The following is a 15,761-nucleotide window of genomic DNA, read 5'->3' as shown; positions in this document are numbered from 1 at the left end:
GATCTTGTCAATGATCTCAAGGCAGCTGGGACCATTGTCACCAAGAAAACAATTGGTAACACACTACGCCGTGAAGGACTGAAATCCTGCAGCGCCCGCAAGGTCCCCCTGCTCAAGAATACATATACATGCCCGTCTGAAGTTGGCCAATGAACATCTGAATGATTCAGAGGACAACTGGTAAAAGTGTTGTGGTTAGATGAGACCAAAATGGAGCTCTTTGGCATCAACTCAACTCGCCGTGTTTGGAGGAGGAGGAATGCTGCCTATGACCCCAAGAACACCATCTCCACCGTCAAACATGGAGGTAGAAACATTATGCTTTGGAAACATTGTGTTTTTCTGCTAAGGGGACAGGACAACTTCACCGCATCATTTGACAGGGCCATGTACTGTCAAATCTTCCCTCAGCCAGGGCATTGCAAATGGGTCGTGGATGGGTATTCCAGCATGACAATGACCCAAAACACACGGCCAAGGCAACAAAGGAGTAGCTCAAGAAGAAGCACATTAAGGTCCTGGAGTGGCCTAGCCAGTCTCCAGACCTTAATCCCATAGAAAATCTGTGGAGGGAGCTGAAGGTTCGAGTTGCCAAACGTCAGCCTCGAAACCTTAATGACTTGGAGAAGATCTGCAAAGAGGAGTGGGACAAAATCCCTCCTGAGATGTGTGCAAACCTGGTGGCCAACTACAAGAAACATCTGACCTCTGTGATTGCCAACAAGGGTTTTGCCAACAAGTACTAAGTCATGTTTTGCAGAGGGGTCAAATAAATATTTCCCTCATTAAAATGGAAATCATAACATTTTTGACATGCGTTTTGACATGTTGTTATTCTGTCTCTCACTGTTCATATAAACCTACCATTAAAATTATAGACTGATTATTTCTTTGTAAGTGGGCAAACGTACAAAATCAGCAGGGGATCAAATACTTTTTTCCCCCAATGTATTTAGTCTTGTTATTGTTATTTCACTGCTGCTATTTAATTACTTGTTACTGTTATCTCTTATTCTTATCTGTATTTTTTGAAACTGCATTTTTGGTTAGGGGCTCGTAAGTAAGCATTTCACTGTAAGGTTTACATTTGTTGTATTTGGCGCATGTGACTTGAATCGCTTTGAGATTCTTTGAAAGTGCTATATCATTTGAACAAATTGGGGCAGGCAGGGCATGCATGTGACAGTTAGAGTGGGGAGGGAGAAGCGGCAGCCAAGTCAATCTATACTGAACAACAATATAAACGCAACATGCAACAATTTCCACGATTTTACTGAGTTACAGTTCATGTAAGGAAATCAGTCAATTGAAATAAATTAATTAGGCCGTAATCTATGGATTTCACATGATTGGGCAGGGGCACAGCCATGGGTTGGCTTGGGAAGGTATAGGCTCACCCACTTGGGAGCCAGGCCCACCCACTGGGGAGCCAGGCCCAGCCAATCAGAATGAGTTTTTCCCCAAAAAAGGGCTTTATTACAGACAGAAATACTCCTCATTTCCATCAGCGGTCCAGGTGGCTGGTTTTAGACGATCCCGCAGGTGAAGAAGCCGGATGTGGAGGTCCTGGGCTGGCGTGGTTACAAGTGGTCTGCAGTTGTGAGGTCGGTTAGACATACTCTACCCCAAATTCTCTAAAACGACGTTGGAGGTGACTTATGGTAGAGAAATTAACATTAAATTCTCTGGCAACATCTCTGGTGGACATTCCTGCAGACAGCATGCCAATTGCACGCTCCCTCAACTTGAGACATCTGTTGCATTGTGGTGTGTGACAAAACTGCACATTTTAGAGTGGCATTTTATTGTCCCCAGCACTGTTTCTCTGTCAGCAGTACTGTAGCCCTCCATGTTCAGGTCAGCCAGTTCTCTTCACACCAGATTGAAATGCCACATGGTGACACAGTTACTACTGACACAAGCACTCCTTTTCTGTAGAGCTACCCTTAGAGCTGTGTTCCCTTAGAAGGTATAGGCTCACCCACTTGGGAGCCAGAGTTGTGTTCCCTTAGATTGTTTCAGGCAGTGAGTTGAAGAAACAGACTTTGGGGAAGATTTACTAAGTTTGCATCAATAAAGTTTGTGGTTTTCAGAAGAGAATGATACTGCAGCTAAAAGCTTACAATTTCTTCTATAGTCCATGTTTTTACCACGGATGTCATATGTAGGTGCAGACCTTGAATAGATAAATGGCAAATACACTACTTGAACTTGAGTAGACCTTTGTGACTACACTCAGGCTTTAATGAAGGTCATTTGATTATGGCCCTGACTTCTTGATGACCCACAAACTGTTGACGAACCACCATTGTTCCATTAGTCATTTTAATCAGTCTTACTCTTCACAACAAACAATATCACAAAGATAAAGAAAGAAATCAAATATTTAAATTAACACCATGACTAAAATTGTTACTGAACAGCAGGCCCATGTCTCCTTCCAGTTGTAAAGATGACTCAATGGTATACCCATAGAAACAGTATGTAGCATGGTCGTCATGTTCGCTGTGAGTGCATTACAGTGCGAGTTATGAGGCTAAGTAGATCCCTGTGTGTGTAGTCTCTGAGGGGGACACAAAACATTTCCTCTTCGTCTGTAATTAAAAAAGCAATTACCACTAATTCAAACTAACTCAGCACGGAGAGGAGACAGAGAGGAGAGGAGGTAGAATGCAGAGTAAAGGAGCAGCCTGCCTGGCTGAGACGTGCCAGAAATAGGGGCTGCATCCCAAATGGCACACTATTCTCTTTATAGTGCACTACTTTTGACCAGGGCCCATAGGGAGGGCCCATAGGGCTCTGGTCAAAAGTAGTGCACTGTATAGGGAATAGGATGCATTTGGGACATAGCCAGAGAAAGGATTCGGGCCTGCTGCGACGCTGCTTTCCTCCCCCCTCCCTCCCCTCCCCCTCTGAGCTTCTGGGTTTGAATTAAAGCAGTAAGAGTCTGTAAGACCCACCAAGACAATGCAACAACACAGCAGATTTTTTACATTTCCTCACTGCCACAACTATGCCCATGGTGGGTTTCCCCTTGTTGATGGGAACAGGAAACAGAAGAGGATATGGGAATGGAGGTAGTGAGGCTGTCAGTAGGTATTTTAGGAATGTTTCAGAAGGAATAATCATGAGAATTCTCACTCATCTCACACTTTTTTGTTCTCTTATTTATTCAGTGAAGAAGAGACACACACCTTGCGTACTCAGTCTTTTTCTGTAGTGTTAGTTCTCCTTAGACACACCCTGAATTACATTCCACTCACAGTTATATTTCTATGCATCTTGGAGCCGGATGCAGTATCCTATTCATTTGTCTCCTATCCTGCAACCCATTAGTTTCACCGATTTACAATGAAGATTAATACTGCAGCCCAGTGGATTAAGTTGTGTTTCTGTATTTTACATAGAATCTTATTAAAATGCCTTCAAGTCAGAGCCATGCACAACTCTGTTATGCATCATGATTAAACCGAGGCGTATTCAGGGGGCCTGATGTAACGACTTTCTGCCTGCTACAGTACAGTCAAATTACTGTCGTAATCTCTCTCTGAGTTATTGGACTATCAGTGTATATTCACAATCATTGCCTCAGCGCATGATATAGAATCGCTCATATAGAGCCACACTCCACCTCTTATCTGATATTAAAAAGATGAATTATGGTTAAATTGTACTTAATTCAAAACTTGTCCGATGGACCCATATGTGGCTAAATCAAATCAAACCGACACAATCTTATTAGAGCACATACACAAGGCACAGCCTCCGACAATATTCATGTTTATTTCCAGAGTATGCCATCTCGCCCATTCCTGTTGCACTGTGATATGTTAGCGATAGGGGCCATGTGCTAAGCTAGCCATGGGGTTCTATTCATTATTAATAGCAATCAAACATCTGTTTCTGTTTGAACAGGGTCCAGAGGGAATGGGCTACTCCCCAAGTGGCTTAGAAAGGAAATATTGCCACAGCTCAAGAAAACACAAAATATGGTATCTCCCATGTCCATTAGAATAGCTCATTCAATATGAGGATCTTCATTATTCTCCATGGATTCAAGCAATTACTAGATTGCAAACCTCAGCAGAAATAATGCACAGATAGCCTAATTATATTGTTTTTCCATAAGTGCATGTATCTATACTAGTCCACACAGTGATTAAGAAAGATTACACTTATTTAATTGAGTTACTCTAGTAACAGTAATTCTGGATTAAAAGGCTAAACCCAGAGAGATTTTCTATAGTTACATCATGAGGTTCTGGGTTCAAGTGAACATGGTATTTACATAAAACACCCCACAGTGAAGGGGGTCACTATTTAACATCCCAGCTGGTCAATGTCCAATAGAGTCAGGATAGAAAGGAGCAACCCAACTTTCCCCTGCTCTCTGACTATCATTTTAGCCTTGATCTTGAAGGTCAAGATAGCCCTCCTCTCTTCCTCCCTCCCCAAAGTGCCTGGGGTGTGCTCCTCACTCATAGAGATGAGTTGCCTTTGAATGTTATTAGAGGGCTGCTGTCCTGAGGTGTGTGTGTGGTGGGATGTGAGGTGTGTGACCCCGCTCTTATCCGATGATAACCAATCCGGCCTTGGTCTCAGAGGCAGTAGGAAATGAGGGAGGGAGGTGGGGATGAAGGGATGAAGGGAGGACGGAGGTGGGGATGAAGGGAGGACGGAGGTGGGGATGAAGGGAGGACGGAGGTGGATATGAAGGGAGGGCGGAGGTGGATATGAAGGGAGGGCGGAGGTGGGGATGAAGGGAGGGCGGAGGTGGATATGAAGGGAAGGCGGAGGTGGATATGAAGGGAGGGCGGAGGTGGATATGAAGGGAGGGCGGAGGTGGATATGAAGGGAGGGCGGAGGTGGATATGAAGGGAGGGCGGAGGTGGGGATGAAGGGAGGGCGGAGGTGGATATGAAGGGAGGGCGGAGGTGGATATGAAGGGAGGGCGGAGGTGGGGATGAAGGGAGGGCGGAGGTGGGGATGAAGGGAGGGCGGAGGTGGATATGAAGGGAGGGCGGAGGTGGATATGAAGGGAGGGCGTAGGTGGATATGAAGGGAGGGCGGAGGTAGGGATGAAGGGAGGGCGGAGGTGGGGATGAAGGGAGGGCGGAGGTGGATATGAAGGGAGGGCGGAGGTGGATATGAAGGGAGGGCGGAGGTGGGGATGAAGGGAGGGCGGAGGTGGGGATGAAGGGAGGGTGGAGGTGGGGATGAAGGGAGGGCGGAGGTGGATATGAAGGGAGGGCGGAGGTGGGGATGAAGGGAGGGCGGAGGTGGGGATGAAGGGAGGGTGGAGGTGGGGATGAAGGGAGGGCGGAGGTGGATATGAAGGGAGGGCAGAGGTGGGGATGAAGGGAGGGCGGCGGTGGGGCAGTGGGGATTAGAAAGGATGACTTCCACTGTGTGAAGTCAAAGGGCCTGGCAGATATAGAGGATTATGTGAAAACAGTGGGCCTTGACCCCCGTCTCTCCTCCCCATCCTTTCACGCTTTGTTCCCACTCTATTCTATCTCCTTTATCTCAGATATTGCATCTTATGATGACTTTGATACTCTCCCAAAGATGGAAAACAAACACTGCTATTTCAACACAGCCTTCACATTTAGAACTGTTATTACGATATGCCTGTCAAGACCCAGAATGTCTCCATTTTCCATAAAGATCAGTGAGTTCTCCATGAGTTTATAAGTAGTTCTAGATGCAGTGACTGTATTAACTGATACAGTGACTGTATTACCACGGCCTAATGCAGTTTTAGTTACAGTGTGTCGGTCAAATTGTTGGACAAAGGCTGAGTTGGCTCCAGGCTGGGCTAAGGCTCCAGTCAGTCAGTCTGCTGTAGCACACTACAGAGGGCTCCCTAGTGACAGCCTGTACATAATTGATTGTTTATCTGTCTGCAGCATGAGCAGCACTAGTCAAGAAGAAAAACCCCTACACAGGACGCAGAGGCACACACATACACAGATGGACACACGCAGACACATGTACTGTACGCACACACACACACACACACACACACACACACACACACACACACACACACACACACACACACACACACACAGGAAGGATAACCTCGTCGCAGACACAGACACAGACACACACATGCACCTAGTCTGCCAATTTCTCCATTCTGTCGATTCAGTGTGATGGCATACAACTCCCCTGCCCGGCAGGCATAGACAGATGTGACCTTGGGCAAATCTCCTCTCTGTTTTTACTCTCCTCTTCTGTTAGTTTTATATGCTCTCTGCATCTCATACGACACCCTGTTCCCTATAAAGTGCACTACTTTTGACCAGGTCCCATAGGGCTTTGGTCAAAAGTAGTGCACTTTGTAGGGAAAAGGGTGCCATTTGGGACACATCCTAAATACTGCCTCAGTGGGGACTCGGGGCAGGTTTTAATGCAGGACATCAGCAGGTGTGATAGAGCAGCAGGACCGGTGTTCCTCCATGTTCTTGACGCTGTCATATAGACATCATATCCTCAAAGGAGAAGCTCAACACCACATCACTTTCAATTTGTTTGAGCCTGATACTGTTCAGGAAATGTAATGGATGGGATGATGTCAATGGAATGGATGGAGCTTAGGTCTCTCCCGTGGCACGCATTCTCATTCAGATACATCCTTGTTCTCAGATAGTAAGACGTTCAGTTTGAGGGCTGTTTGGTTTTTGCTGTATTACACAATTGAAGTCTAACAACTACAGAAAAAATACTTCCACTAATTAGGAGAAAAGCACAATATATTAATACTGTACTTTATTGTCATTGTTTAGTAAGACTCCTGAGAGCTAGTCGGTCGGTGTATGAACATGTGTGAGCACAGCAAAGAGGACTTGATGCCAGGCTTAGGATGGCCCAGAAATCCACTAACACAAATGGAAGAAGTGTTACCCAATAAAATTGAACCCTCTGGAATGGTCCACACAGAATAGATTTATTCCTGTGTGTCTGTGGGATAAAGATCTCCCTGTGTTCTGCTTGGTACTGATGGTAGTGTGTGTCTGCCTCTCTCTGCTTCCTGCTGTTAAGGTGTGATTGACCTGTGTAAGGAAAAGTTTTGTTTAGGTCTTAAAGGTGCTGTTATGGTATGATTGAATGTGTAAGGTGAAGTTTAGTTCAGGTCTTAAAGGTGCTGTTATGGTATGATTGAATGTGTAAGGTGAAGTTTAGTTCAGGTCTTAAATGTGCTGTTATGGTATGATTGACTGCGTAAGGTGAAGTTTTGTTTAAAGGTGCTGTTCTGTTTGTTTGTTTTACTGTTCCAGAGCATGATGAGTGTGTGAGCGGACTGCACAGCTGCGCCCAGAATGCCCTCTGTTTCAATACGGTGGGGGGACACAGCTGCTCTTGTAAGCCGGGATACACTGGCAATGGTACCATCTGCAAAGGTGAGATCCTACTGACCAGACCCACACAGATACAGTACAGATAGGGTCCTTTTTCATTCTAGTACCCCTTCCCTAATGGATAGACCATTACTAACCATCCAACAAGTAGTGGATTAATTCTAAAATGTATATTTAATTTATCTTACTGAAATAAATTAATCAAAAAAGCTGTATGAGTTTGAAAAATGTAATCACATTGCAAATTGACCCCATGGACAGTACACTCTTTGAAAAAAAGGTGCTATCTAGAACCTTAAAGGGTTCTTTGGCTGTCCCCATAGGATAACTATTTTTAGTTCCAGGTAGAACTCTTTCTACAGAGGGTTCTACATGGAACACAAAATGGTTTTACCTGGAACCAGAAAGGGTTCTCCTATGGGGCCAGCTGAAGAACCCTTTTTGGAACCCTTTTTTTCTAGGCCTAATTAAAATGTTAATCGAGCTAAATGAATGTTGAATACCGACTTTGTGGTACCTGTGTTCTTCCTCTAGCGATGTGTGATGGCCTGTGCCAGAATGGAGGAACCTGCATCTCCCCTAATAACTGCATCTGCCAGCTAGGCTTCACAGGGAAGATGTGTGAGACAGGTAAGACTTCCTCTGTCCAGTCGGCAGTCCTCTGATTTAAACACTGCATCAAGACCACAGAATAGAAAGTACGAGGGAAGAGGTGAAGTGTGGAGTTCTTTATATAGATTTGATTTGTATTTCAAAGGATCAAATATGATTTTTTAAATCAAATCAAACCAAATCAAATGTTATTTGTCACATGCGCCGAATACAACAGGTGTAGACCTTGCAGTGAAATGCTTACTTACAAGCCCTTAACCAACAATGCTTTAAGAAGTTTTAAGAAAAAGAAGTGTTAAAGTAGTCACTCTAGACTACTTTAAAGTAGTCACTCTTGCTGAAAATAAAATCTTAAGAGGATACTTTCAGTGTTATCATCGCTTTGGTGCCAGAGTTTATTTCATTCTCTAGACATACCAGAAAGAGCCCATTAAATCATCTGCATCTTTGTTTCAAATAAAACCAATGTCTTGTGTTCAATTGGAACACATTTGACTGAGACAATCAAATGAGACTGTTGTCCATTTTAAGTGTTGACCTGGCCCTGTCTGTACTTAGTGACTGTCTTTATTTACTCTGACAGTAAAATGACGTGATATTACTGAGATATTTTCACTATACCCCAGCTGGGGTATTTGGAGCTTGCAATAAAGGCATTTCACTGTACTTGTGACATTAAAACTTGAAATTATTCACAAAAAGCACCCGTCTTCAGTTTCTCCAGTACTGTTATCCATAAATACATGGCTCTTAGTTTCCCCATTTCCCCTGTTCATCCTCCTTCATTACCTATGTGTTCTGTTCTGTGGTGACTAATAAGATAGTCTCTGTTCCAATGTGCCATTGGAGGATTTTAACTGCAGTCACAGCACTATGGGAATGACTGTCTGCATCACACCAGATATTATTCAGTATGGCCTTTTCTTTTACAGGGCTTTAAACTTTCTCACTTTCAAATGACAATAGCACACAAACACTAATGCACTGAGCATTATAGTGCATCAAGCATTATACTGTAGATTTACCACTATGCATCAAACTCATCCTATATTGATGTCTATCATTTGTAATCTGTTTTCGTATACATTTCCATCTGCGGTGGTGTATATGTAAGCATCATGGGGAGAGGTTGAAACGGCGTTGACATGCTCATGTAGCAGCTTAACACTCCTTATCCCTGATCTATACAACAGATGCTTTTCTCTCAGCCTGTCGTACGTAGAGAATAGCTGTCAGGACAAGACAACATGGAAAGCTAATAAATTAAAAAAAACACAGGGCCCTTACAGTTTTAGACTGTCTTTAGGCTCTCAGACAGGGCAGACAGAACAGAAACCGAGATCTGCTGAGCTGAGCCGCTGCCCACTCATTGGTGCAGGTATTGATTGCACATAAAGGACCTTTATGAGGCGTACCCTTTTACTACCTGTCTTAAAGCAAATTACTTTTCTCAAGGTGCTGTTCTGTCCTGTTTTGTGATGCTGAGGATGGCTGAAGGGAAGGCCAGAAAGCTGGCTGGTGTTATGACCATAATAACCAGGATCTCTTATCACTCCATCTGCTCTCTGCAGTGGACCAGCTCTGATGACCATGTACCCTAGTAATGATATGGCCAGAGCTCTCAACCATTTCATTACCTTCACTGGGCTTTGCCTTCACTAGGTTTTCTCTGTAGAATCTGCAATTTTCTGTTCTGTAGATCTAGCAATAGTGAGTAGCAGGGGACATGGAATTGTGAGAATGTATTTTCTGTTTAATAGAACAGTTTAGAACAGAATGCTTAAAGCCTAATTAGTGACAAACAAATAGTTGTGGTGCAGAGTGACTTTGTCAATCTAATCACAGAATGAGGGAAAACAGTAATGATGAGGATGTGGAGCTCAGGCCTCTGTTTATTTTGGGCTCCTTCCTTCCCAACAGTTAATCATCAACGTTGATTTTAATTCACACACACACACACTCAAACAAATTCCCAGAGAGGGTGCCTCAGGTGACAAGGCTTTTGTCACCACCTCTGCATCTGTTTCTCTCCTCCTTTCCCCTCTGAGAGTCTTCCCCTCCTTTCCCCTCTGAGAGTCTTCCCCTCCTTTCCCCTCTGAGAGTCTTCCCCTCCTTTCCACTCTGTCTCCAGCCCCATCAGGCTTGTGACAGCTCCTTTCCTCACGTGCCCATTGTGCCCTCAACAAATAGCTGGAGCCACCTCTGGAGTTGCCTGACGACTCAAACTGAATTCTTCCACTGCTCTAAGTTCACTACATAGTTGAAGTAATTTGTGGTGACGTCAAAATTAGGCATGTTGCACAAAACATCAGCGATTGGATCATCTCTAACCAATCGGAGTATCAAAGCCAATGACGCATTCTTTTTTTTACCCCCTTTTTTGTGATATCCAATTGGTGGTTGCAGTCTTGTCCCATCGCTGCAAATCCCGTACGGACTCGGGAGAGGCAAAGGTCGAGAGCCATGCGTCCTCCAAAACATGACACTGCCAAGCCGCACTGCTTTTTGACACATTGCTCACTTAACCCGAAAGCCAGCCGCAGCAATGTGTAGGAGGAAACACCGTACAACTGGCGACCAAAGTCAGCGTGCATGCGCTCGGCCCGCCACAAGGAGTGGCTAGAGCGCGATGGGACAAGGACATCCCTGGCCGGCCAAACCCTCCCCTAACCTGGATGACGCTGGGCCAATTGTGCGCCGCCTCATGGGTCTCCCAGTCGCGGCTGGCTGCGACACAGCCTGGGATTGAACCCGGGTCTATAGTTACGCGCCACTCGGGAGGCCCCACCAATGACACATTTTCTAAACACTGCTTTACCCACGTATGAAACCCATCGGTTTCTGGAAATAGTCTGGTGGTACTCAGATCCAGACACATTGAGGAGAAGAAACTAATGTCCATGGGCGTGACGCAGCATTAGGCTAGAGCAAGGAGTTTAGGCAACCAGGCAACCTCTGGAGGCCTCTGCAGAGACCTCATCAGGCAGTCAGTGGATGGACTGGAGGAGTCAGTGCTCATGTGCTTATGAGAGCAGAGAGAAAGAGAGAAAGAGAGAGAGAGAGAGAGAGAGCTCCATCCATCCAGCCTGGGGAGCAAGGGTAGTCGAGGTCGAGCAAGGCTTGGTGACTGAACATGGAAAAGCTTTCACACCAACCCACCGTGCTGCTTTTAGAACCCCCCCACCCCCGGACACACACTGCCTCCAGAACAGTGGCAAGCTACCTGCCTGTGACAGCTGAGAGTGAGGTCCTAAAACACAGACCGAAGATACGCACACACATACATACATACATACATACATACATACATACATACATACATACATACATACATACATACATACATACATACATACATACATACATACATACATACATACATACATACATACATACATACATACACAAACACAAACTACATATTTCTTTTGTTTTTAGCTCATTATCTTCTCCCTTAATTTATAGTCAAAGCCAATCCAAGCTTGTTAGGCTTTATTGTTTTTTTTTTATCCTCCACTCTGATAGCCCACTGTGCCTTCAGTCGCTAATGGCAACCCGTTGTTGCCCTTGGCGGCGGTTATCTGTGGTTACAATAAGACAATGAAAGCAGCCAAAAGAAGAGTGGTCTTGGTGTTGTAGTGTCTCACTCCCTCTGTTTGTGACTCATCTTTACACTAAAATTGTTCTTCAAGGACCAAGATAAAGAAATAGGGGCTTGTGTTAGATGTTATTGATGTGCTTTAGAAACAACTCTGCTCGACATATGGAGAACAACCTGGTGGAAAACTTTGAAAAGCTTGTAACTATTCAAGGCTCGTTATTTTTGTACTATTACAGTAGTTACATAGACTTTCATACTCGTCTTTCTACATTTAAGAAAGGTCCGGAAGGTCTTAAACACGCTTGATGAACCTTTCAACATCCTCAGGTAACTTCATATTTGAGGCTTTTTTTAGGCTCTATTAAATGAGAGTTGTTGCCTGACTAGAGAAAGAGAGGAGAGGATACAGCACAGTTCTGTTACAGACCAGACCAGACAGCAGAAGAGCCCAGGGGTCACTCTGACACATCAACTAGGAGGGTGGATGGGTGCAGACAAACAGTTTGTTACTACAGACCACATTAACATGGAGGACAGACAGACAGACAGACAGACAGACAGACAGACAGACAGACAGACAGACAGACAGACAGACAGACAGACAGACAGACAGACAGACAGACAGACAGACAGACAGACAGACAGACAGACAGACAGACAGACAGACAGACAGACAGACAGACGCTGGAGGAGACATCTTCTAGTCAAATCAAATGAAATTTTATTTGTCACACATACACATGGTTAGCAGATGTTAATGTGAGTGTAGCGAAATGCTCTCTCTTCTATTCACATAACTGTTTCCTTACACCGTCTGAAGTAGGGAGTGAGTGTTTTGAATAGTATTGCAGTGATTGCTTTTCCTCCCTCAACAGCCCCCATGAAGCCTCTCTCTCTCTCTGTCTCTCTCTCTCTCTCTCTCTCCATGCGGCCCAGGGGTGCCCGCTAGTTGATCTCAAACGGGTTTTTTAAGCACAATGATTATTACTTCACTTCGCCATACTTCTCCTGTTTCCAAGTGACTCACTGTTCATTCTCTACCATGTTGTATTGTTACTGTACATGCTAATGTTCATTTAATGTGTACAGAGTATTTTAACACACTCCTCTATTGCCCAGACACACCCCCAGGATCAGTAATCAGTAATCTGTCATAAATCCACTTAACGCCAAAGCATGTATACAGGAGAGGACACCAGAATCATATTTGAAATAGGATTAGGAAGTGTTATAAATAAGAGCAGCAGATCAGGATTCTAGTTAATTTCCCTGTGAAAATGGAAATACTGTAATCATATTGCACAGTATGTAAGATCTGACTGTTCAGGCCCTGATGTTCTGCGGTCGAGAGAGAGAGAGAGAGACTCTCTCTGGGGTCCAAACAGGAATAAAACAATAGTCTACATCATAAATAAAACAGTACATCAAACTACAAATTAGGCATTATACATATTGGCATTGCTCCATTACTACAAATTTACAGTATAAAATGTGTGTAGAGTGTATGTGTTAGAGTGCGTGTGTGTCTCTTCACTGTCCGCTTTGTGCCGTGAGGTGTTCCATGTAGTCATGGCTCTATATAGTACTGTGTTTCCCAGAGTCTGTTCTGGACTTCGGGACTGTGAAGAGACCCCTGGTGGCATGTCTTGTGGGGAATGTTTGGGTGTCTCAGCTGTGTGTTAGCTGTTTGAACAGACAGTTCGGCGCTTTCAAGACGTTGATACCTCTCGCAAAGACAAAAAGTGATGAAGTCCTCTACTTTGAGCCAGGAGAAATAGACATGCATGTTATTGAAATGAGCCCTCTGTGTACCCTGTTCTGTTCTGGGCCAACTGTAATTTGCCTATGTCCTTCTTTGTGGCACTTGACAATTTAACTGGGCAGTAGTCCAGGTGTGTTAAAACTAAGGCCTGTAGGACTTGTTTTGTTGATTGTGATGTCAAGAAAGCAGAGCAGCATTTTATCACGGACAGACCTCTTCCCATCGTAGTTACTGTTACATCAAAAATGTTTTGACTATGTCAGTTTACAATCTTGTGTTACACTAAGCAGTTTAGTCTCCTCAACAGGTGAGACTAACGACTGAGTATTGAGGCGACAGGTGCAACACATCCTGACCAATGAGGATGATTCCAATCAGTGTGTGTCCACACCTGAATAGAACCAACCTTGAAAACCAAAGCCTGTAACAATGAGGATTAGGGTTTAGCAAATAATTTGTACCAAATACTATGCTTTTAGTTTTTGATATGTTTAGGACTACCGTAATACTAGCCACCCATTCTAAAACTGACAACAGCTCTTTGTTAAATGTTGCAATGATTTTACTTGCTGTGGTAGCTGACGTGTATAATGTTGAGCCATCAGTGTACATAGACACACAGGCTTTACTCAACGCTAGTGGTAGGTCATTAGTAAAAAATGAAAAAAGTAAGGGGCCAAGACTCTACCTGGTTTACTTTAGGAATTCCTGATTCTACCTGGATTATGTTGGAGAGGCTTCCATTAAAGAACACTCTCTGTGTTCTGTTAGATAGGTAACTCTCGATCCACAATATGGCAGAGGATGTGAAGCCATAACACAAGATATTTTCAGCAGACTATGATCGAAAATGTCAAAAGCTACACTGAAGTCTAACATAACTACTTCCACAATCTTGTTATTTTAGCCAATTCTTTCAGCCAATCATCAGTCATTTGTGTCAGTGGCGTACATGTTGAGTTAGCTGACAATGTCATGAAAACGATGTGCACGCTTCAAAGCGGCCAGATAGTTAGCAACAATGACAAGAAACTTTTATGTGGGGAATGGCGCATTTCAGCTCATTTGATCTTGTTCTTGATACCATGTCTCGTTTTGAGGTGTTTTGACTGATGTCTCGTCTATGCTAATATGGCTAACATCTGCTAGCTAGCTAGCTAACCAACAGTTGTAATGATGTATTTGAGTGCTCATTGTGGAACTTTAGTTATGTTTTCAAAAAACATTGTAGACTAAATATAGTTTACATGTTAAAAACAATCTGAGCCATCCCCGTCTGTTTTTCCCCGTAGTTGCGCACGCGTCAGTTTTGTTGCTAATCAACCAACCCATTTATATATATTTTTTTATTTATTTAACCTTTATTTAACTAGGCAAGTCAGTTAAGAACAAATTATTATTTACAATTATGGCCTAGGAACAGTGTTGTTCAAGGGCAGAATGACATATTTTTACCTTGTCAGTGTGCTGAAAGTCAGTTAATACATTTACTGTGAAATAGCATTGTATCTGGTTAAAAAGTTTACTAAAGGTCGGTAGCAGGCTGCTCCTCGCACTTGCCGTGCGAAAGTGAGCATCCGGCCAAGACGGGTTGTGCTGGCTCAGCGCTCCTGGTCTCCAGTACGCCTCCTCGGGCCAGGATGTCCTGCGCCGGCTCTACGCACTGTGTCGCCAGTGCGCCTTCACAGCCCTGTGCCAGCGCCCCGCATTTGCCGGGCTAAAGTGAGCATCCAGCCAGGATGGGTTGTGCCAGCTCTACGCTCCAGACCTCCAGTACGCCTCCTCGGTCCAGGATATCATGTGCCGGCTCTACGCACTGTGTCGCCAGTGCGCCTTCACAGCCCAGTGCGTCATGTGCCAGCGCCCCGCACTTGCCGGGCTAAAGTGAGCATCCAGCCAGGACGGGTTGTGCCAGCTCTACGCTCCAGACCTCCAGTGCGCCTCCACGGCCCAGTATATCCTGTGCCAGCTCCACGCATCCGGCCTCCAGTGCGTCTCTCCAGCCTGGTACGCCCTGTGCCTGCTCTACGCACCCAGTCTCCAGTGCATCTCCCCAGACTGGTACACCCTGTGCCGGCTCCACACACGAAGCCTCCAGTGATGATCCATGGCACGAATGCTGCAGCGGCGATCCATGGCCCGGAGCCTCCAGCGGCGATCCATGGCCCGGAGCCTCAAGCGGCGATCCAAGGCCCGGAGCCTCCAGCGGCGATCCACGGCCCGGAGCCTCCAGCGGCGATCCACGGCCCGGAGCCTCCAGCGACGATGCACGGCCCGGAGCCTCCAGCGACGATGCACGGCCCGGAGCCTCCAGCGACGATGCACGGCCCGGAGCCTCCAGCGACGATGCACGGCCCGGTTTCACGTAAGTGGGGGGAGCCTCAAGCGGAGCGGGGTCTGCGTCCCGCACCGGAGCCTCCAC

At 45.1% G+C, this 15,761-nt stretch overlaps 1 protein-coding gene across 1 annotated transcript in view; it reads left to right on the top strand.

The window, feature by feature from the left end:
* LOC100380741 (protein kinase C-binding protein NELL2a) overlaps positions 1-15,761 on the top strand; it is a 117,948-nt gene that overhangs the window by 65,651 nt on the left and 36,536 nt on the right. Inside the window, exons 14-15 of the mRNA XM_014148812.3 lie at positions 7,284-7,406; positions 7,899-7,994. Of these exons, the coding sequence (XP_014004287.2) occupies positions 7,284-7,406; positions 7,899-7,994 (219 nt within the window). The remainder of the gene's footprint in view (positions 1-7,283; positions 7,407-7,898; positions 7,995-15,761) is intronic.

Source organism: Salmo salar, chromosome 16 (assembly GCF_965601325.2).
Source record: "Salmo salar chromosome 16, fSalSal1, whole genome shotgun sequence".
Lineage (NCBI taxonomy): Eukaryota > Metazoa > Chordata > Actinopteri > Salmoniformes > Salmonidae > Salmo > Salmo salar.
The sequence above is the reverse complement of the archived record's forward strand: the minus strand, read 5'-3'. Positions and strand labels throughout refer to the sequence as shown.